The 22,858-nt window shown below is 55.0% G+C and overlaps 1 protein-coding gene across 5 annotated transcripts in view; it reads left to right on the top strand.

The window, feature by feature from the left end:
* Positions 1-22,858, top strand: part of HMCN2 (hemicentin 2) — a 150,618-nt gene extending 127,760 nt beyond the window's left edge. For 4 of the 5 annotated variants that reach the window (XM_060154067.1, XM_060154065.1, XM_060154066.1 and 1 more), the window contains 17 exons: positions 1,011-1,224; positions 2,492-2,626; positions 3,630-3,820; positions 5,374-5,455; positions 10,686-10,955; positions 13,295-13,444; positions 14,882-15,019; positions 15,120-15,241; positions 15,572-15,809; positions 15,954-16,016; positions 16,127-16,249; positions 16,956-17,090; positions 18,189-18,317; positions 18,873-19,190; positions 19,926-20,045; positions 20,881-21,007; positions 22,017-22,858. In XM_060154067.1, coding sequence (XP_060010050.1) covers positions 1,011-1,224; positions 2,492-2,626; positions 3,630-3,820; positions 5,374-5,455; positions 10,686-10,955; positions 13,295-13,444; positions 14,882-15,019; positions 15,120-15,241; positions 15,572-15,809; positions 15,954-16,016; positions 16,127-16,249; positions 16,956-17,090; positions 18,189-18,317; positions 18,873-19,190; positions 19,926-20,045; positions 20,881-21,007; positions 22,017-22,362 — 2,901 coding nt within the window. In that variant the 3' untranslated portion in view covers positions 22,363-22,858. Of the gene's footprint in view, positions 1-1,010; positions 1,225-2,491; positions 2,627-3,629; positions 3,821-5,373; positions 5,456-10,685; positions 10,956-13,294; positions 13,445-14,881; positions 15,020-15,119; positions 15,242-15,571; positions 15,810-15,953; positions 16,017-16,126; positions 16,250-16,415; positions 17,091-18,188; positions 18,318-18,872; positions 19,191-19,925; positions 20,046-20,880; positions 21,008-22,016 lie in introns of those variants that run through there. The other variant, XM_060154068.1, reaches the window with a different exon arrangement.

Raw genomic sequence — 22,858 nt, 5'->3', positions numbered from 1 at the left:
CCCTTCCCCCATCAGTACTCATCATGTTCTGTAATTACAAAAGAAGTCGCTGTCCAGATGGATGGGTGGCTGCTGGGTGGGCACATCTCGAGGGGGCCATGGGGTTGGGGATCCTGCCCCACGGGGAGCCAGATGTGCAGTGGTGAGTGCACCAGCCCTGCTGTGATGCACCACAGAACTTCTCGTCTCGGAGAAGAAGGCACCGAAAGCAGGGCCCCCCTCGGGGATGATGGATGAGGTGAGCACAGGTGAGCGGAGTGCGGGTTCCGTTCTGAGCACATAGGAGGTGCTTAGTAAATGGTGACTGTTACAAACGTGTGGTCAGGCTTAGATTATGAAGGCTGAAAATTCAATTAACAGTCAAATTAAGAAGGAAAAAAGGGGAATTTTTTGGAGCCAAGTTGAGGATTATAACCGGGGAGACCTGTTAGAAGTAAAGGCACGGTCACACACATTTTCAAGACGAAGAATCATACATCAGAATGACATACTCGTCTTTCACATAAAGTTCACCAAAGACACACAGTCCGGGTAAGCAGGTACAAAATGAACAGCGAGTCACCATGACCCCATACAGAGCTGGGAAGGAACGCTATTCTTTTAGGAAGTTACGTTGCTAGCGTCAGAGGAAAGGAAAGAAAACAAGGTCTTTACAGCGGAGCAGGCACACCCGTCCTTGAGGGGCTCTGGTTAATGTCTAGTGCAGATACACACCGCACGTTAGGGATGGAAGGAGGGGCCCAGAAAGACAGAGAATCTCATGTTTAGTTTTTCTTGTCCTGCCTTAAAATATAAATTGTATTTCATCAAAGCGCATAGCCATAGGAAGGCTGCAGGGAGGTGCAGTGGTGAAGCCGAGCTGTTTGCTAGCTGTGTGACCTTGGGCAAGTCACTTTGCCTCTCTGGGCTGGATGGTCCATGGGAACCTGCCAGGGAGCAGGTCCGCGGGGGCATTCTGGCCCATGTTGGGGTGGGGCGGTTATCAGGCTGACCCCTCCCTTTGCCCACAGAGCCAGGATGCAGGCACCTACACCTGCACTGCCGAGAATGCCGTGGGCCGCGCCCGCCGCCTCATGCACCTCGCCATCTTGGCACCGCCTGTCTTCACCAGCCTACCTGGGGACCGCAGCCTGAACCTTGGGGACAGGCTGTGGCTTCACTGTGCGGCCCGTGGCAGCCCTACGCCCCGAATAGGCTGGACTGTCAACAACCAACCGGTCACAGGTCTGGGCCTGCTGGGGGCGGGTGGGACAGAGACCCAGGACCCTGGGAGGTTGAAGAGGGTGGGCGGGGTGGGGTGACCCAACCCGGTGAAGAGGAAGACGGTACCAGTCAGCCTGTGGGTTCTGGGTCTCCAGACTTGGCCCTGCGTTGGGGCACAGGGCAAACACACATGTGGCCCTATGTGACCAGTCACACGTCAGACCCAGCAAGAAGCCACCTGTGAAAAAGACTCAACCCTGGAGACCTCAGGGCCGGGAGAGGGGCCTGTGCTCCAGCCTAGCGCTGCTGCTCCCATTGTGGGCCCCTCAACACACTCCATTCATGGGGGGCTCTCTCCTCTCACCTGGGTCCCCAGTGACCTTTAGGGAGGTCCAAGGCCTGCACAGGCCCTGTGGTACTCAATAAACGTCTGCCGAATGGATGAGTTGCTAAGTCTCCTCCGCTGCAAAGTGATGTTTTCACATCCTCCTGTACCCAAGTCCAGGTGCTGGGAAACGAGTGCTCCACCTTTGCACACCTGTGCAGAAGGCTTTGCCTACCTGTGCAGAAGGCTTTGCCTCAACCTCACTGCTTCCTGGGCGGAGAGATCAGGAGAGAGATTCAGCCTCTCTGAGCCCAGCTCTTCATCTTGAAATAGAGATAACAGGGGTCCTGAGGGTGGAATGATTTAATGCAGGAGGCTTGCGTGGCAAGGCCTCGCCCAAGTAAATGCCCCGTCGGTGTAGCACTTGTCCTTATTCCTGGTGGAGGGGCACTGTCTAAGGATTACAGGGAAAACAAAGGCTGTTAATAGCAACCATCTTGGGACCTCCCTGGAGGTCCAGTGGTTAAGACTCTGCGCTTCCACTGCAGGGGACACGGGTTCGATTCCTGGTCAGGAAAATAAGATCCCTCATGCAGTGTGGTACAGCCCCCCTAAAAATTAATTTAAAAATATAATATATATACATCTATATGTAACGCATGACAATATCTCTATAAGTGCCACATGTTAATAGGCCCCCGAAGACCTACCCTTGGCCACTCACCATACTCGCGGTGTGGACTTGAAAATGAGAAAAGGCAGGTCTTCAACCTCACCCTCATCACCTGATCCTGTGCCTGCCACGATAGCATCCCACTTGCTTAGGCTTCCAGCAGGGAGGGGACGCTTTGTGCCTTTATGAAGCACCTGCTGGACACCGAGGCCTGAGTTAAGTGTTCAGGGCAGGAGGTCCCTGGCACCCTGAGCTCAGAGCCCCCTGGGGCATCTCTTTCTCTGCCACAGAGGGAGTGACCGAGCAGAACGGGGGCAGCACACTGCAGCGGACGGCAGTCACCAGAGAGGACAGCGGGACCTACGTGTGCTGGGCCGAGAACAGAGTGGACCGGGTGCAAGCGGTCAGCTTCGTCCACGTGAAGGGTAGGGAGTGACCATGTGGTCTTTCTCCAGACCTCTGCTGACCCAACCTAGTGGTTTTTCTAAGAAACTGGCCTCCTGATCGCTGAACTAGTACCTCTCCACCCTGGCTGGGCAGTAGGATCTCCTGGGGGGCTTTATAAAATACCGAGGCCCTACCCCCGACTCAGTAAAGGTGAGGCCTCGACATCAGTATTTTTTACCCTCCCCAGATGACCGGCTTTAGGGAGAACTGAGATCTGACTCATCAGCCTGAAGCACTGCCCTCAGCTGGATGGTGTCCATGTGGGAGGGGGACGGGGGCCAAGGTACCCTGGCAAACAATGCGTGAATCTCGCCAGCCTGCCAGTTGCTCCCCACAGCCCTGCCCCCCACAGCCCCACACAGTAACCCTCATGTCACTGTGACTTGTATGTCCAACTTTAGGATGGGAGGGTGGGGCTTGATGGAGGGGAATGAGCTGCCCAAGGCACCAGGATTCAACTGTACTGTTGGTAGATTCAACCTCAGGAAACTGGCAGGGATGAAAACCAGCACAGGGCATCCAAGAGTGGTTTAAGAGTTGCATGAAATGAGAATCAGGGATGTCTTAGTGTTGCTATGTCCAACAGAGGTGTCCTAATGATTGTGTAGCCCTTGTTTTCCGAAGTACCCTGCCACTGGGCTAATCCGTCTCTGAGCGCGAGTGTATGACACTCATACACTTTCTCCCCTCCTGTGCCTGTCTCAGGCATCACTAATCAATCATAGCACTATCCGCACTCAACTTCAAATCCTTCTCAGCACAGTGTTCCTGGCAGCCACTGCCAGTCTAGTTCACTTGACCTGCGACATGGAAGCTGTATGCCATCCCAGATGTATTGACTCCACACAGCCGTGCTGAGCCAGCAGGAACCTCCATAGGTTCCTGGGGTCTGTCTGGCAGGCTTTTGGGGATGAATTTATGGGAATTTTAGCCTGAAGGAAACCTCCTTTCTCACTCCTTGTCCACTGTCACCTTGTGCAGAGGCTCCTGTCCTACAAGGGGAGGCTTTTTCCTACCTGGTGGAACCCGTTGGGGGCAGCGTCCGGCTGGACTGTGTGGTCCATGGAGACCCGGCACCCAACATCCACTGGATCAAAGATGGCCTTCTGCTGCAGGGAAGCCGGCTCCGGCACAGGCTGCAGAATGGCTCGTTGACCATCCGTAGGACCGAGGCAAGGCGGGGCCTGGGCTGGGGCCACCTGGGACAACCCTCCACTTTGTCTGATTATCCAAGACGGTTCTTTAGGTTGGCACCACCCTCTACAGTCTACAAAGCATTTTCCTGCCTGTACCCAGAGATCCTCGCCTGACTAACTAGGGTGACCTCCAGCCGGTGGCTTAACTTCTCTGTGCCTCCATTACCTCATCCATTCAACGGGGCTAATAATGGTTCTACCTCATAGATTTATAGTGAGAAGTCAGTGAGATGACCCACACCAGGTGCTTAAGAGTGATCGGCCCCTCAGTAAGGCCAATATATGTTACTAATAACAACCCCATGGAGCAGAGTAAGCGGATAAGAGTGCCTCATTTTACAGATGAAGACACCGAGGGTCAGAGAGGCCCACAGCCAGTGAGCACCTGAGGCAGGACCCCAGCCCAGGTCTCCTGATTCCTACTCCACGCCATTTCCAAAGGCTTGAGCTCAGGGGCAGCCCCTGCTTCCCTTCCCTTCTGTGTCCCAAGTCCCAGTGGTGCTGCAGAATTCCACAGTTCGATGATGTCAAGGACTCATCTTAGGGGTCCTTGATCTTGCCCATCTTGGAGCCTGTCTCAGACTGGTAAAGGCAGCAGCAGCAGCAGCAGCAGTAAGGGTTGCCGTGACCTGAGTATTTGCTGTGGACCAGGCACCATGCCTTGCATTTAGGGAGCATGATTTCATTTGATGCTTACAACAATCTTATCGGTTATTATCCCCGTTTTAGAGATGGGGAAACTGAGGCTCCAGAGACATGGTGAACAGTGGAGCCCGGATTCGGTCCCATCTCGGACTGATGCCCAAATCTATACTCTTAATTGCATGCCGTGCTGCCCGCTGACAGTCCCTTGGGAGTGGCCTCCGGGATATTATCTTCTGGGCGTGGACAGTGGCCTCAGGCTGCCCCAGCTCCATCTCATGGTGGTGCTGCCACTGGAATCGAATCTGAGCCAGCATTCTTCCTGAGGTGCATCACTGCCATGGTCGTGGATATCCTGGGAAGAAACTTCCCTATCACCAAGGCCAGGAAGTGCTGCAAACCCTCCCCCTCTGGAAGACTCGAAGTGCGCACTCGCACAATAAAAGCCCCAGGGAGCCTGCAGTGCTGAAACCTGTTCTTGTCTACCTCAGTGTTTCCCAAACTTGCTCCAACACAAAACCCGTTTTCTAAGGAATTCCTAATAATGTGCCGTGGAGTCATAATACTTTAACGTACACAATTTGGAAGAGGTGCATCTAAATCATGCTTCTGCAGCATATAGCTCCCCTTAGAGCAATGAGTTGTCACCACCCCAAGCTCCAGGGGTGAAAGGGGCTGGATTCTCTTTGGATTCTATTGACAGGCAGCCATGGAAACCCCTCTGGTGGAATCTGCGGGCCCCTGGCTGGCTTATGCTCTAAGCTCCTCCTGGTTAGATGGGTCTTGCTCCAGGTGCCCCTGTCTGTGCCCAACTGTCCCCAGATGCTCCCCGCCCCCTCGTCCTCCTCTCCTGAATGCCACGCCCCCACTCCCATGCCCACCCACAGAAGGACGACGCGGGACGATACCAGTGCCTGGCAGAGAATGAGCTGGGCGCGGTGGAGAAAGTGGTGGTCCTTGTGCTGCAGAGTGAGTCTCAGCCCCACCTTTCCTGGGCCCTGGGTGGGGACCAGGTGAGGTGGGCACCCAGTGAGGTGGGCGCCCAGGGGGCAGCTGTGCCGAGGCTGTGGCTGCCGCCGCCCAGGCTGTGTGATGAGAATGGAGGGCCATTCTGAATCTTTGTTCAGAACACACAGTTGAAGTCCCATGAACTGTCTCCCCAATGTGGAATGGGAATTAGGGGCTGGTGAGTACTGGGGACCCAGCAGCCAGGCCTGGGGGGCCTGTTTATTCAGAACTCAAAACTGTCATTGAGATCATAGTGACAGCGCCTGTGTTTGCCAAGCAGGTTATAGCTAAAAATAAGTCTAAATAGGGATTTAAAAAAAAATTTTTATTGGAGTATCATTGATTTACAATGTTGTTAGTTTCTGCCGTACAGCAAAGTGAATCAGTTATACATATATATACACACACATATATATATATATATATATATATATATATATATATATATCTCCACTCTTTTTTAGATTCTATTCCCATATAGGTCATTACAGAGTATTGAGTTCCCTGTGCTACACAGTAGGTCCTTATTAGTTATCTATTTTATATATAGTAGTGCGTATTGTATATGTTAGTCCCAGTCTCCCAATTTATCCCTCCCCCACCAGAATAAAATAATGCCATTTGCAGCAACATGGGTGAACCCAGAGACTGTCACACTGAGTGAAGTAAGTTAGACAGAGAAAGACAAATATCATATGATATCGCTTATATGTGGAATCTAAAAAAACGATACAAATGAACTTATTTACAAAACAGGAATAAATAAGGATTTTTAATGAAACTTTTAATTGAAGATTCACACACAGGAGGAGGGTACATGTCACAAGAGTACAGCTCAATGAATTTTCATAACATGAACCCGCCCAGGTAACCTGCACCCGGATCCGAAAATAGAACAGTAACAGTTCCCAGACCCGCCCCCCCCATCATGCCCCCTTCCAGTCTCTACCCCCTCTCGAGGGAATCACCGTCCAGAATTTTGCCTTTTTTAAAAATAGCTTTAGGGCTTCCCTGGTGGCGCAGTGGTTGAGAGTCCGCCTGCCGATGCAGGGGACACGGGTTCGTGCCCCGGTCCGGGAAGATCCCACATGCCGCGGAGCGGCTGGGCCCGTGAGCCATGGCCGCTGAGCCTGCGTGTTCGGAGCCTGTGCTCCGCAACGGGAGAGGCCACGACAGTGAGAGGCCCGTGTACCGCAAAAAAATTTTTTTTAAATAGCTTTATTGAGACATAATTTACATACCATAAAATTCACCCATTCGTATTATTCACCCTTAAAAAAGAAGGAAACTCTGTCACATGCTACAACATGGATGAGCCTTGAGGACGTCATGTTAAGTGAAATTAGCCAGTCACAAAAAGACAAATACTGTGTAATTCTAATTGTATGAGGTCCCTAGAGCAGTCAAGTTCTCAGAGACAGGCAGCAGAATGCTGGTTGCCAGGGCCTGGGGGGAGGGGAATGGGAATTAGTGTTTAATGGATATAGGTTCAGTCTGGCAAGATGAAAGAGTTCTGGGGATGGATGTTGGTATTGGTTGCACAACAATGCGAATACAGTTAACACTGCTGAACTGTACACTTAAAAATGAGGAAGATGGTAAATTTTATGTTATATGTTTTTTACCACAATTTTTAAGTGAAAAAATCCACCCATTATAAGTATACAGTTTGGTGATTCTTAGTAAATGTATAGCATTGTACAACCCATTTTTAGAATATTTCCAAGTTCCCTCTGCCCATTCGTAGTCAATTTCCGTTCCCACCTCCAGCCCCAGGCAACTGCTGATCTGCCTTCTGTCCCTATAGATGTACCTTTTCTGGTAATTTCACATACATGGAATCATACGCAGTTTTTGGTTCCAACTTCTTTCACTTACCGATGTTTTGGGGGTTCATCCATGTTACAGTGTATGTCAGTACATCATTCCCTTTTATTGCTCAGTAGTATTCCATTGTCTGGATTGACCACATTATGTTTATCCATTCCCCAGTCACTAGACATTTAGATTGTTTCTAGTTTTTGGCTCTTGTGGATAATGCTGCTGTGAACATCTGTGTATACGTCTTTGTGTGGATATATGTTCTTTCTCTTGAGATTCCTGGGAGTCTAATTGCTGGGTGACCTGATCACCGTATAGGTCACTTTTTAAGAAATCACCAAACTAAGCTCTACAGTTTTACTTTCCTTCCAGTAGTGTATGAGGTTTTGGTTTCTCCACATCCTTGCCAACACTTGGTAATGTCAGTCTTTTAAATTTTAGCCATCCTTGTGGTTACAAAGTAGTATCTCACCGTGGTTTTAATTTGCATTTCCCTAATAACTAATGATATTGAGCATCTTTTCATGTGTTTATTACTCTTTCATATGACTTCTTTGGCTAAGTGCCTATTTAGGTCTTTTGCTCATTTTTAAATTGGATTGTCTTATTAATATGTTCTAAGAGTCATTTACATAATCTGGATACAAGTCCTTTATCAGATAGATGATTTGCAAATATTTTCTCCCAGTCTGTGGCCTGTATTTGCATTTCCTGTATTTTGCCTTTGAAGAGCAAAAGTGTTAAAATTTGGTGAAGTCCAATAGTATTTTATGGATCGTGTTATATTTTTAAAATCTTTGTTTAACCTAAGGTCACATTGTCTTCTGTAATTTTTACAGTTTTTGTTCTTATATTTAGGCCAAATCCATTTGAGTTAATGTTTGTGTGAGATAAGGATCTAAATTCCTCTTTTTTTTTGGCATATGGATATCCAGTTGTTCTATACCATTTATTTAGATCTTTTCCATTTCTCTCAGTGATATTTTGTAGTTTTCGGGGTACAAGTCTTGTACTTTTGTTAAATTGATTACTAAGTATTGCATGATTTTTGACGCTATTTGTAAAGGGAATTCTTCTCTTAGTTTGATTTTTTGGATTTTTCGTTGCTAATACATAGAAATACAATTGATTTTTGTTATCTCGATCTTAAATCCTGCAACCTTGCTAAATTAGTATTTAGTTCTAGTAATTTTTTGGCAGATTCCTTAGGATTTTCCACATGTCTTCTATGAGTAGAGTGGTTTTACCTCTTCCTTTCCCCTCTGGATACCTTTAATTTCTCTATGTTGCCTATGGCATTGATTAGAACCTCTGACACAAGGTTGAATAGGAGTGGCCAGAGCAGGCAGCCTTGCCTCGTCTCCAGCTTAGGGAGGAGAGCATTCAGTCTTACACTACTGAGTATGATGTCAGCTATGGGTTTTTATAGATGCCCTTTACCAGGTTGAGGAAGTTCCCTTTTATACCTAGTTTGTTGAGAGTTTTTGTCGTGGTTGGGGGTGAGGGAGGGAGGTTTCTGGTTCCAGGCAAGATGGAATTAGAGGCACTTCTGCTTATGCTTCTTGCTAAGGGCAGCTTAAAAACTCTAAACTTTATATAGAAAAGAAACACTGAAAGACTCTGAAAGGTAGAGAAAAGAAGGGTGGGCCAAGGATCTTGGGACCTATGGGATGATATGGCAGCAAAATCCCTAGTTTTTCTTTTTGCCTCATATATCCTGGGCAGGATGCTTGAGAAGACAGCAACCTGGAAATACCAATGGGCTCAGACAAAAAAAAAAAAAAAAAAATGAGGGCCCCCCAAAAGTCTGCTCTCTCTTGCTAAAGGACCAGAAAAAGGACAGCATATCAAGCTAGAAAACTTAGCTAATGACACCCTGTTCCAGCCAAACACCCATCTACAAAGACCAAGTGGGAAACCTACACTTCTGCCTTTTCCTTGCTGTCCCGAGGCACCCCTCTCCCCGCACTGCGGGGTGGGCAGGGGGTCATGGTGTCAGATGAGGCCAAGTGGGGGCAATCACCCTCCCAGCCAGGTCTGATATCCGTGGAGGCCTAGTGTGAACTCTGAACTGTGTGCCTGCCCAGCGATGGTAAAGCACCCCTTCTTGTTCTGGGGTGTCAGTGGAGGCCAGCTGGGGAAGCGGGGTTTCTACCTTCACCTGGAAATAATGAGGCCACACCTCCTTCCCGTGGCAGCGTCAGAGGGAGCCTGTTAAAAGAACTAGGGTCTTTCAACTCAGACTGTTCAGTATACACTTGAAACTTATTCATCATACCAAGAACAAGGAAAATCTCAACTCAACAAGGACTTGAAAGTGGCCATGAGCAGCTGTGAACATGCTTAAACGTGAAAAAGTAGAAAATCTCAGCAAGGAAACTGATATAAAGAACCAAATTAGCACTAAATTTATAATAAACAAAATTAAAAACTCAGTGGATGGGTGTAATTGTACAAAGAGGACAGAGGAAAGAATTAGCAAATTTGAAGATATAACAGTAGAAGTTAACTAGTCTGAACAACAGAGAGAAAATAGACTGGGGAGAAAAATGAACAGGGCCTCAGCGATCTGTGGGACTACCCCCAAAAGATCTCACATTCATTCATTAGAGCCTCAGAAGGAAAGGAGAAAGACAGGTGAGAAGTAATCAAAGAAACAAGAGCTGAAATTCCCCAAAATTTCACCAGGTACATAAACCTACAAATTCAAGGAGCTGAGGAAAACTCAAACAGGATAAACCCAAAGATGTCTGCACTGAGACACATTGCTATCAAACTTCTAAAAATTAAAGGCAAACTTCTGAAAATTAAAATAAAACTCCCATCTTCCATCAATGAAGCGGAGCATGGTTGTGGAGTAATTCAAAGTTCAGGCAATTTTGGGGGGTGATCAGGAAAGACCTCTTTTTATTTATTTATTTATTTTTTGCGGTACGCGGGCCTCTCACTGTTGTGGCCTCTCCCGTTGCGGAGCACAGGCTCTGGACGCGCAGGCTCAGCGGCCATGGCTCACGGGCCCAGCCGCTCCGCGGCACGTGGGATCCTCCCAGACTGGGGCACGAACCCGCGTCCCCTGCATCAGCAGGCGGACTCCCAACCACTGCACCACCAGGGAAGCCCCACAATCAGTTATTTTTAAATTAAGATATATAGGTTGTAGTTTTAGACATAATGCTATTGCACACGTAATAGACTACAGTATAAACATACTTTTTATATGCTCTAGGAAACCAAAAAATTCATGTGATTCACTTTATTGTGATATTTGCTCTACTGCAGAGGTCTGGAACTGAACGCGCAGTATCTCCAACGTGTGCCTGTATACAAAAATAATAAGATGTTTCTAAAAGCTGCCCTGGACCTCCCACAGGTGCCCCAGTGTTCCAGGTGAAGCCCCAAGACGTGACAGTGAGATCTGGGGATGCCGTGGCCCTGCGGTGCCAGGCCTCTGGAGAGCCGGTGCCCACGGTGGAGTGGCTGCGAGCGGGCCAGCCCTTGCGGACCAGCCGGCGGCTCAGGACCCTAACGGACGGGAGCCTGTGGCTGGAGCGAGTGGAGGCTGGGGATGCGGGCGCATATGAGTGCGTTGCTCACAACCTCCTGGGCTCTGCCACAGCCCGGGCCTTCCTGGCCGTGAGAGGTATGGAACCTCCCTGCCCAGACCTTTGTGGACAGGGGTGGGATTCCCTGCCCAGCGGGGCCTAAAACAACAGAAGTATATGATCTTGTAGTTCTGGAGGGTGAAAATCTAAGATCCAGGTGACAGCAGGGTTGGTTGCTTCTGAGATATATGATAGAGAATCTATTGCAGGCCTCTCCCCTAGCTTCTGGGAGTTTGCTGGAGTTCCTTGATTGTAGAAGCGGCACCCCTCTCTCTGCCTCCATGATCACGTGGCATCCTCCCTGTGCTCGTGTCTGTCTCTAAATTTCCCCTTTATATGAGGACACCAGTCATATTAGGTTAGGGCCCACCCTCACGACCTCATGTTAACATGGGTACCTCTGTACACAGACCCTACATTCAAATAAGGTCACGTGCTCGGGTACCGAGGGCTAGGACTTCAGCACATCCTTTAGGAGGACACAGGTCAACCCATAACAGCATCCTTACTTTTTTAATGGAAACAACTAATTTGTACCTTGTGTATGTTAATTGTAGAAAGGCCAGATAATTTCTTTAAATGTGTGAAGATAAAAGTAATGATCAGTTAGCTCCCATAATTCATTTAGAAATAGCTCAGGTAATTATCTGGGGTATATATTTCTACACTTTTTCTCTGAATGTAAAGAGATACACTTCTTTCTTTTTACAAATGAGGTCAAGTGTACAAGTTGTGTTTACAACATGCCATATTTTCTTACTCTATCATGGACAGTAGCCTAGTTCACACCTTCTGTAATGATTTCATACCATTCCATAGGAACATGTTTTTTGTTGTTGTTGTTTTGTTTTTTGCGGTACGCGGGCCTCTCACTGTTGGGGCCTCTCCCGTTGCGGAGCACAGGCTCCGGACGCGCAGGCCCAGCGGCCATGGCTCATGGGCCCAGCCACTCCGCGGCATGCGGGATCTTCCCGGACCAGGGCACGAACCCATGTCCCCTGCATCGGCAGGCGGACTCTCAACCACTGCGCCACCAGGGAAGCCCCATAGGAACATGTTTTAAACTTAATTGCTGTTGGCTTCATTAAATAAACAACAGGTTTGTGGGTTGTTGTTTTTTTCCAGTTTCCCCTCCAAACACAGTCCTGTGGTGCACATCTTTGTGTGCTGGACTGAATATTTCTATAGGATAAATTCCTTCAAGGGACATTGCTATATAAAAGATATTCAAAGGCGTTGAGGCCCCCTAACTCTCTCCCTCCTTTCCCATAAGTCTGGGGAGGGGCATCCTGGCCTTGTGGGGGACAAGAGGCTGCTGAGTCACCTCATGTCTGAGAAGGTTGCCAGTGGCTTGTCATTCCTGGCCTCCAATTTCCTGTCCCCTTCTAAAACTGCCAGGGTCATGCTGCTGCCTTCTTGTCTGTTGCTCCCAACACCTCCTTACCCCGTTATTACAAGGCCAGGGGAAGGTTCATGGCCTTTTCCTGTCCCCCCCATAAATCCCAGAGCTGCAGGTATTGACGAGAGACATCCCAGATGGGCATCAAATCTCATCCAACCCCAGCTAAGGGCTGCAGGAAATGGCGTTGCTTCCTGGAATCCAGAATTAACCAGCCCCCGATCTACCCACTTAGGATCTTGGCAGTGGAGTGTTGTATGTTAGTTTTTTGACAGATCATTGGCAATTCGTTGTCAATTTCCCCTGGAGGCTGGTGAGTGGAGAGTCAGGCTAGCTTCTGTCTCTTGCCATCTGTCCAAACGAGGCAGCCGGCCCATTAGCCAGAGGAAGCATCCCCCTGTGCCTGTGGAATCCATTTGATTAGTGCTGAAGAGCATCTGCTAGCAGACTGCCTGGCGGCTGCTAGGAACTCAGCCCACCCCAGCTGGGCCTGCTGCAGGGCAGCTGGAGCCAGGGCCACTGATGGAATGGGAAGCGTTCAGGTGGCAGCATTCATTTCCTGGCCCGGTGCCCTGCCTCCTCCAGTGTGCCAGGCCCCCCGCCCCCATCACTTGGCATTTTAGAACCCAACAGGTCTTTGGTGCATCTGTGGTCCCACCTCCTCACTTTATAGATAAGCCAACTCAGGTGTGGCTTGGGGGCCAGACGTGCCCAGGTTTTCAAGAAGGTGATGGCAGAGCCAGAATTAGAAGCTGGTACCGTTCCTGTGTGGGGCTCCTCTTAAATGTCTCCCTTCTGTCTAGTAGCCAGGATTCCCTGAGTGTTGAGTTCATCGCCCATTAGCTGTGTGTCCTTGGGCAAGTTACTGCCCCTCTCTGAGCCTCGGTTTACTCCTTCATGAAATGGAAAACAGTACCTGCATATCCCTGAGGGCACAGCGGTGGATAGTGTCGCTCTTGTTCTCTTCCTTCCTCACAGGGGAGCCCCGGGGGAGCCGGGGCAGCGTGACTGGGGTGATCAATGGGCAGAAATTTGGTACGGCTGTCCTCAACACCAGCGTGCGGCAGGAGGCACGTTCTGGGGTCACCACCATCTGCAGCAGCATCAGCCACATCCCTGCGAGTGTGGGTAAGTGGGGGCCAGAGCACCTCCTGCGTCTGGGGACCCTCCGACCTGAGCTGAGTCTGAGTCAAAGTGGATCGAGGTGCAGGCCACCTCCTCTCCACCCCACAGCCCCCAACCAACCAAAATAGCTGCATTTAAGATCAGCCCGAGAGTGCGAAATTACCAGTATTATGTGAATGCAGGGTCAGACTGTGACTTTTGAAACCACTGATTGCTGTGTGAGGTTTTTTCCCCACTGTTAAGGCTAAGAGCTGCTACCGAAGGGAAGGGGTCACTAGCAAGGAGTAAGGGATGTGGGCTGCAGGGGACAGAAAAGGGGAAACGTGGAGAACAAAATAAGCTAGAAGGCCCAGAGAACCAAGAAATGTCCACTTCCAAACAGATTCATAAAATAGTGTGTCCTAAGCAAATGGAATGTTCTGGAGAGACGTTACAGACGCTGCTGTAATGGACTCTGCCGTCTCACCCTGCCCAGGGGGTCCTGCATCCCCTCATGGGGGTCCAGAGCAGGGAGAGGGCAGTGTTGACAGGGGCTTTGCTAAGAGCAGCCCCTCCAGAGCTGCCCTTGACCACAGACTGTGTGAGCAGTGGGGGGTCAGGGGACTCTGGCTTGCGGGTGGGGGGGTCGCTCCGGGCTGGCTGTCGGCAGAGAGGGAGTGAAGTGAGACGCTGCCCAGGTGTAGCTGCTTCTTCCAGCTTCAGGAGCAGGAACCACGGAGAAGCATCTGGCTCCAGGCCGGGCGTGCCTGGCTCTGTTTAGTGGAAGCAGAGGCACAGAGAGGCCGAGACGTTTCTGCTCCCAGGGACGGGGGCCCAGCTGGCTCCTGTGAACGTCAGCCCTCTTGTGCCTCTTCTGAGCCAGCAGTGTGGCTGAGAAGCTGGACCGTCCCTGGCCCCAAGCAAACAGCGTTGCCCCTTCCCCAGTCCCAGACCCCCCCTGGCCAGAGAGGAGGGCTGGGCATCGCGGGAAAAGGTCTGAGAATCCGTGTCCAGGGCACTTCTGGGCTCTTTCTTCCAAGTCAGTGGTTTAGAACCATCCTCCCTCTTCCAGGCTCTTCCGGAAGGTGTCTGCAAGTTAGGAGACAGTTGATTTTCTGCTTGGTCCAGCGTGTATGTAGTGATGGTCGATGCAGTCCCATGCTCTGTGGGGACCCGGTAGCCCTCAATATTTATTGAATTCAGTTGAATATTAAAGGCACTTTTTTGTATAAATATATTTTGCTAATTTTCACAACTACTCCGCGAAGTAGTTTTTGTCTTCACCGCTTCCCACCTTCTGACCTAATTCCCGGCCCAGGCAATCACGGGCTAGGCCTGGGTCGGGAGGCAAAGGGCTGAGCTCTCCTGGGGGCAGTAGGGAGCTGCAGAGAGATCTTGGGCAGGAGAGCGGCTGCCCTCGGGGTCTGGCTCTAACCCAGCCTCTGGTTCCACCCCGTCCAGGGCCTCTGATGCGGGTGCTTGTGGTCACCATCGCCCCCATCTACTGGGCTCTGGCCAGAGAGAGTGGAGATGCCCTGAACGGCCACTCCCTGACGGGCGGCCGCTTCCAGCAGGAGTCGCATGTGGAGTTTGCCACAGGTGAGCGGGGGTCTCCCCGAGGTGGGCCAGGTGGGGCTGAGGTCTGAGCCCAGGGCCTCTCCCCCGAGGTGACTCCAGGCTGGGTGGGGATGGATTGCAGGGGAGCTGCTCACAATGACCCAGGTGGCCCGGGGCCTGGATCCCGATGGCTTCCTACTCCTCGACGTGGTGGTCAATGGCATCGTCCCCGAGAGCCTGGCGGACGCAGATCTGCAAGTGCAGGTGGGGGGAGAGCCCTGGGGTGTGCAGATGGGACGCGCGCGAGAGAGTGGCCTGTCCTGCCCCAGCCCTCCCCGAGCAGCTGGGCCCACTTTCCTTCCTGACTCCCCAGCAGGGTCTGGGGCGTGGCCTGGCTGGGCCCAGGGGAGGAATAACCCCACGGCAGGAGGGCGCTCTGACCCAGCTTCACAGACAGCTCGAGGGTGCCCAGCTGGTTGGAAGAAGAGCTGAAAGGCCCACCAGCCCCACACCCCAGCATCCCCACTGGGGGCGGAGGGTCCCTCGCCCCTTGGAAGTCGACGTCGTGATGTCCTCCCCGCCGGCCTCTTGCAGGACTTCCAGGAGCAGTACGTGCAGACGGGGCCCGGCCGGCTCTTTGTGGGCTCCACGCAGAGCTTCCTGCAGGACGGCCTCCTGTCGTTCCTGCGCGGCAACCACAGCATCCGGTACAACGCGGCCCAGGGCCCCCAGCCCCAGCTGGTGCAGCACCTGCGGGCCTCCGCTGTCAGCTCGGCCTTCGACCCCGAGGCCAAGGCCCTGCGCTTCCAGCTCTCCACGGCCCTGCAAGCTGGTGAGGACCCCGTGCCCTCTCCACCCCCCCACTGCCCCAGCCAGATCCTGCCAGGGCCCCCACAAGGGCCTGGGCTCTCTATCCCCGGGCGCCTTGGGCACTGGGGCCCTCGTGTCCTCAGGGTCTGTCCCCTTTGCCTAGCAGAAGAGAATGAAGTCGGCTGCCCAGAGGGCTTTGAGCTGGACACCCAGGGAGAGTTTTGCGTGGGTGAGCACCCCTCCTCACCCCGGCAGGGACGAGGGAGGCCTCAGCCTGGGAGGGACGGAGGGCTGGAGGGCCCGTGAGCGCAGACCACCGGACCACTCCCCACCCCGCAGACAGGGACGAGTGCTCGGGCAGTCCCAGCCCCTGCACCCACTCCTGCCGCAACGTGCCCGGCCGCTTCTCTTGCTCCTGCCCAGCTGGCTTCACCCTGGCCAGGGACGAAAGGACCTGCAGAGGTGAGTGGGCCCCAGGTGGAGAGGCTCGTCTTGGACCCGGCCCAGGTGTGCTCAGGGAGATTCCGGGGCTGGGACCCTGGCCAGGGGGCACATCCCTCAGGGCACGTGAACCTAGGGGTTCCCATGCCCTGTTCCCACTGAGAACTTCTCATTTTGAGGGCCACAGAGGGGAGAGGCTCAAGTACTGGGGGCGATGGGGATCTCTAAAGACACGCACGTGGCCGCCACGTGCTCGCGGCGCGCACACCCGCTGAGCCTGGACGCGGCCTCAGCAGCTTTCCCAGCCCTCAGCAGGCATTTCCAGTCCACCGGGCTTGGAAGTGAGCTGATACCCATCTGGCCTGCTTGCCCTGCTTGCCCCCATAGTGAAATTGCTGGACGATGAATCTGACCCTGGGACGCTGTCTGGACTCTGATCCCACACCTGTGTCCCTCCATCCCACCCGCGGGGCCTGGTGTGGCCAAGTCTCTTCGGGGCACCCAAAGGGCATTATCACAGCCTCACTTCAGATGCTCCAGGCCAGGGCCTCCGGGCCCCTCAGAGGAGGCCCTGTGTGTCTGGGGGTGCCGAGATGATGGACAGAGCTAGCAGGAGGGGTGGGGACCTTCCTGCCAGGGGCTTCTGGGCCTAAGGACAAAGGCTGTGTGGGTAGGCGGGGCCTGGGGACAAGTGTTCCTGCAGCCCCTGCCCCCGTCCCCCCCCCAGATGTGGACGAGTGCGCTTGGGAGCCCGACCCTTGCCGCGAGGGACAGCGCTGCGTGAACCTGCTGGGGTCCTACCGCTGCCTCCCTAACTGCGAGCCCGGCTTCCGGGTGGCCACTGGTGGAGCCGGCTGTGAAGGTGACAGGGGCAGGGCGCCGGGCTGTCCCGACTCCCGGGGACCCAGTGGTTGCCAGGGTTCAGCAGAGGGCATGCTGTGTGTCACTGGGACGCTGGGCCTTCAGGGAAACTGGAACTCTCTTGGCGGAAGGAGTCGAGTGAGGCCGGGGAGAAAGCCTGAGCTGGGCTCAGGAGGTCTGAGTCCTGACCCAGCCTGGCTGCTGGTGACTTGAGTCCCTTTGGCAAGTGTCTTTTCCTTTCTGGGTCTCAGGCTTCTCATCTGTCTGATGAAGGGGGACCAGGTCAGGGATGGCACACGTGTGCTACAGCTACTGCCACTTCCCCTCTTTCCCCTCGTGGGTCACGGTCCAGCCCACAGACAGCCTCTGAATCCTTCTCAACACGGCTGCTCCAGCTACAGTGGCTACTAGGAATCAGTGGCAGTGGGCCTTTGAGACAAAACCTAGGTGCCACCCCTGGATGGGTGACCTCTGGGGTCCTTCCTGTTCTAGAATTCTAGGCTTTCATGACTGTGGGTCCTCCTGGTTTCCCCAAGAGAGGCCGTCAGTGGAGGGGGAGAGCGAGGTAAACTTGGACTCAGAAGAGGCAGTCCTCCCACTATTTCATCCCATTTCATCCCATTTCTAGGGCTGCTCCTGCCTTCTTCCCGCCCTCCTTTCCTTTCTTCTCACCAGTTTTTGAGCCCGGCCCATAGACCAGGGTCCTAAGCCCTTCAGGTGCATATGATCCAGTTTTCTCCCCATGATCCCATGAAGGAGTCCTATCGTGACCCCTTTTTACAGATGCGGAAACTGAGGCTCAGAGAGGGACAGTTACTGGCTCAAGGATCAAGAGACATGGCAGAGCTGAGTCCAAACCCAGGACTCTGCCTCCAAAGCCCACCTTTTAAGCCCCTTCCTTCTTTGGGACCCAGAACCTTCTTACCCTCCAAAGCTGGTATAAGTAGGAAGGGTGGTGGCAAACACTGGCATTCCTCCTGGTGGCACTGAAGTTGGAGATGGGGACGCAGATGAGGCCCAGATGCGGAGACGCGTGGTATGTCCTAAGGGGAGGGACTGTGGGCTCAGCACCCCCCCGCCCTCGCCCCTGCCTTTCCAGATGTGGACGAGTGTCTGGAGCAGACGGACGAGTGTCACTACAGCCAGATCTGTGAGAACACCCCAGGCGGGCACCGCTGCGGCTGCCCCAGGGGGTACCGGGCCCAGGGCCCCGGCCTGCCCTGCCTAGGTATGGGGAGAGCCACGCCCTCCCTGGGACCCTGGTCAGCACCCACAGCTCACGGGCAGGGATCAGTTACGACGGGTGGCACCGAGTCCTGTGAATAGAACAGCAGCCGACACCGATTGCGTGCCCAGCATGTGCCTGATCCGTGCTTTGCCTGCTGTTTCCACCAAAACCTCACCCCCTGCCCGGCCAGGTCACCCTCCCTGGGAGCCCATGAGGAGGAGGCGGGTGGAGAGAAGTGGGTGGGTCTCAGAGAGGCTTTGCAGGTGGAATGGACCTCACAGGAGGCTGAAGGGAGGGGTGCTGAGGGACACTGGGGTCCGGAGCCCAGAGCTGGGGGCGGTGGGGGGTCCCCTCTGAGCAGTAGAGGCTGGAGCGGGAGAAGAGGCTGGGGGTGGTCCAGGAGAGGGAGGACTTGGGGACAGGCCTGTGTGCACGGGTGAGGCAGCTGGATTCTGGGGAGGGCCGGAGAGCAGCAGAGGCGGCTGGAGCCCGGTGGAGCGGCTGCCGCGCGCCCTGAGCCACCTTGGCACCCTGCCTGGCTCTGCTCCTCTCCAGATATCAACGAGTGCCGGCAGCTGCCCCGGAGCTGTGCCTACCAGTGCCTCAACCTCCAGGGCAGCTACCGCTGCCTGTGCCCGCCAGGCCAGACCCTCCTCCGAGACGGCAAGACTTGCGCCCCGCTGGAGCGCAGTGGACCAAACGTGACCACCGTCAGCCACCGGGACCCCTTGGTGGCCTGGCTGCGTCCCCGCGACCCCGTCCCCGCTGGGTCCTACCACGCCTGGGTCTCCCTCCAACCGGGCCCCAGAGCCCTGAGCACGGGCCGGGCCTGGTGCCCTCCTGGCTTCATCCGGCAGAACGGCGTCTGCACGGGTAAGACCGAGCCCCAGCCGTGCCCACCGGGGACACACCCCGCTATGTTGTCTCAGGCTCCTGGGCTGGGCGTGTGGGTACCACACCCGTGTTCAGAAACCCAGGGTTCACAGGCAAGCGGGGTAGGCGGTGCAGGCAGATGGAAGCCTCCTTGCTACAAGGTTTCTTGGAGTCCTGGCTGTGCTCATCGGCGAGGGGCTTCCACAGCGGATGGAGTCCTTTCCAAACCATTTGACTTCAGCACACTTTACCCAGAGGGAGGGCAGATGTTCCCAGGAACCCACTTTGAGAACACTCCTCTTGGTGTGCAGAGGTGAAGTAGTCAGGCAGGGAAGGAGTATGTTCCAGGTTGACATGAGAATGTGAACAGGGACCAGGGGTTGCTACAGGGGCAGGGGGTGTCGAGGAGAGTCCCTGGGCCCTGCGGAGACTGGCGCCGGGCTGCAGAGGTGCGAAGGGGGAGGGTAGCCTGGAGGGCGGATGTGCTTCAGCGTTGCCACCTGGGCAGAGGGTGTCCTGGAAGCGCTGTCTCCACCCCCCATGCCTTGGTGCGCAGCAAGCCCAGGGAGTCTCCTAACCTCGCAATCCAGGGTTGGGTGGGGCAGGGCAGGGAGAAGGCCGGGTGCCTAAGGCAGGGACTTCGCTGGCTTGTCCCGAGCCCTGCGGTTAGTCGTGTGGCCACCTGGGCGTCTGTGACTCAGTGTTTCTCTGTCCCCGCCCCCCGCCCCGGGCCAGACCTGGACGAGTGCTGGGTGAGGAACCTGTGCCGGCGCGCCTGCCGCAGCACCGAGGGCAGCCACCAGTGCCTCTGCCCCGCTGGCTACCGCCTCCTCCCCAGCGGGAAGAACTGCCAGGGTGAGCAGGAAGGGGCTTCTCCCACCCAGTCTGCTCTCTCCAGCCCCTTCCCAACCATCTCATGTGAGGGAGGGGCAGGGAGGGGGTAAATGCCACCCCCGGGTGGCCAGAGCCAGGCCGGGACCCACACTCCAAGCAGGAGCTAAGAAACTGCATGGGCAGCTCTGAAAACAGCCCTGGGGGTCGGCTGCTGCTCTGCTGTGTGTCACTGGGCAACTCACTTCACCTCTCTGTGCCTCAGTCTCCTGGTGAGATGGGGCTAACAGAGGCCTCCCTTAAATGTTGGGGAGAGACGTGTGGAGGGCGGGCACAGAGCCGGTGCTCGCAGCAAGGCAGCTGCTGCTGGGAGTAGCAGGGAAGTCCTCCAACTCCCAGGCCAGTGCATTTTCCCTAACTAAGGTGCTCTGGGATCTGGCCAGCCATGCTGCTTCTTCCCTGTAAAGCGGGAATCATGTCTGCCTTGCCAGTCTCCACCACCCCCCTCTGTCACGGGGGTCAGTGAATGTCCTCTGAGAGAGTGGGGCTCCTACGGGGGGCAGAGAGGATCATGGGCACTGGCTCCTCTGAGTCCGAAGGCAGCCCTCATCTCCCCCAGCCTCTCCACCCCAGCTGTAGCCTTAGGAGGTCCCCAGAGTGCCCACCTGGGGAAATGGGGAGGTGCTAGGAGACTGCCACCTGGGCTATCATGGGTCAGGCTGGCTGGGGACCGGGGAAGGGGCCGTGCACCTCGCTGCCACTTAACCCTCCCCCCACGCCTTCCCTGGCTCCTTCTTGGGCCCCTCCCCCTTTGCTCCATCTTTTTACCCCCCATCTCTTCACCTACTTCCCTGCCCAGACATCGACGAGTGTCAGGAGGACGGCATCGAGTGCGGGCCCGGCCAGATATGCTTCAACACCCGCGGCAGCTACCAGTGTGTGAACACGCCGTGTCCTGCCACCTTCCAGCAGGGCTCCAGCCCTGGGTAAGGGCTGAGTTGGCAAGGGGGTGAATGGGGAGGATTCCCTGCCAGGATCTGGGCAGCCGACACTCTGGCTCCTGTATAGCCGGAAGGAGGAAGGAGGGCCTCCAGGAAGGAAACCCTCAGGCAGAGACCCTCTTAGGGTCAGTGGGTCAACCCTGCCAGGACTCCTGGGTGGGGCCCCTGAGCTCACGGGGCAGTGTGCCCTCAAGCACTTTCCTGCAGCCACTTGGGGTGTGAGCTCACCTGGACAGTGTCATTCCCTGCACAGTGATGCTTGGGCCATGCATGGAGCACAGGGGGCTGGGAGACGCCAGAGTCGGGAGAGAACTGGAAGGAGGGGTGCTGGGAGATGGACACACAGGGACACATGGGAACACATGCATACATTCAGGAAACTCTGGACACAGGAACACACGTGCAGGTGCATAAACCCCACCCAGAATCCCCCACAAAACCCCAGGGCTCAGACATGCGCAGCTACACAAACACAAAATACATTTCTCTCACTATGGCTACAGACACTCCTAGACACGCACAGACGTGGGGACGGGCCTTGGCTAGCGCCAACCAGCTGCAGCTGTTAGGGGAAGGAACCTGGGGTGGCGACTTGCCCCGGACTCTACTAACCAGGAAGCCTAGGCTGAGGTGGGGGGAAAGAGGGAGTGGGCGCCCTTGGCAAGGCTGAGCACGAGTCTTTGAGTACAACCCCACCCCCCAAATCCAGACCCCGTGACAGCTCTGGGGCTCCGGGGGACATGGAGGGCTGTAAATTTTATCACCTATGGGGGGGACCTGCTCAGATGGGAAAGGGCACGTCTCTGGCTTCCTGGGGCCTCAGTTTGCCGCTCTCTAAAATGGGCTAACAGTGGCGCTTGTAGAGAGGCACAGGGCGCGTGGGGTGGGGGGTCGGCGCATGGTTGAACTGCGGAGGTCGGGGGTGAGATCCGCTTTATGCGACCGGGCACGCTCAGATGGCAACCCAGAGTCCGTCGGTCTGCCCCGCCCGCAGGACGTGCTTTCGGCGCTGCTCGCAGGACTGCAGCGCGGGCGGCCCCTCCACGCTGCAGTACAAGTTGCTGCCGCTGCCCCTGGGCGTGCGCGCCCTCCAAGAAGTGGCCCGCCTGGCCGCCCTCTCCGAGGCCGGCGTCCCCGCCAACCTCACGGAGCTCAGCGTGCTCGAGTCCGACCCGCGCAGCCCCTTCGCCCTGCGCCCGCTGCGCGCCGGCCGCGGCGCGGTCTACACCCGCCGCGCGCTCACCCGCGCGGGCCTCTACCGGCTCACCGTGCGCGCCGCGGCGCCGCGCCACCAAAGCGTCTTCGTCTTGCTCATCGCCGTGTCCCCCTACCCCTACTGAGGGTCGCGGTCGTGGGCAGCGGCTCTGGGGCCAGCGACCTCCGGGGATGGGGGGTGGAGAGGCCCCGGCCGCACCGCCCAGGTGGCCCTTGCCCACGCCACCTGCTGTGGCAAGCGACGTCATCTTCTCCCGTCCCCGTGCGTCAGCGAGACCTGCAGCAAACACGACCCTGCGCGCAGCCTTGACCCTGGGACAGCGAGAACCCGAGCTCCCCCTAGTCCCCCGCCCCCCCCGTGGGGGTGGAGCCCGGCAGGCAGGTGACAAAGGCTGCCCTTAGGTGGCAAAGGGCAAAGGGTTGGGGTGAAGCCTGACCAGCTTCTCCAGGCTTGCCCCAAGCCCCAGGGGAACCTGGCCTGGGACACGGCACCAAGACACCCGAGGGGAGGGGCAGACCCTACCCTGTGGGGACGGCGGCAGTTGTCACCCGCCCATACCTGGCACTGTCATCCTGACCCGGTGTGTGTATGTATACTATAAAAACGTTTGCTTTTACCAA

This window comes from Lagenorhynchus albirostris, chromosome 7 (assembly GCF_949774975.1).
Source record: "Lagenorhynchus albirostris chromosome 7, mLagAlb1.1, whole genome shotgun sequence".
NCBI classification, from domain to species: Eukaryota; Metazoa; Chordata; class Mammalia; order Artiodactyla; family Delphinidae; genus Lagenorhynchus; species Lagenorhynchus albirostris.
The sequence above is the reverse complement of the archived record's forward strand: the minus strand, read 5'-3'. Positions and strand labels throughout refer to the sequence as shown.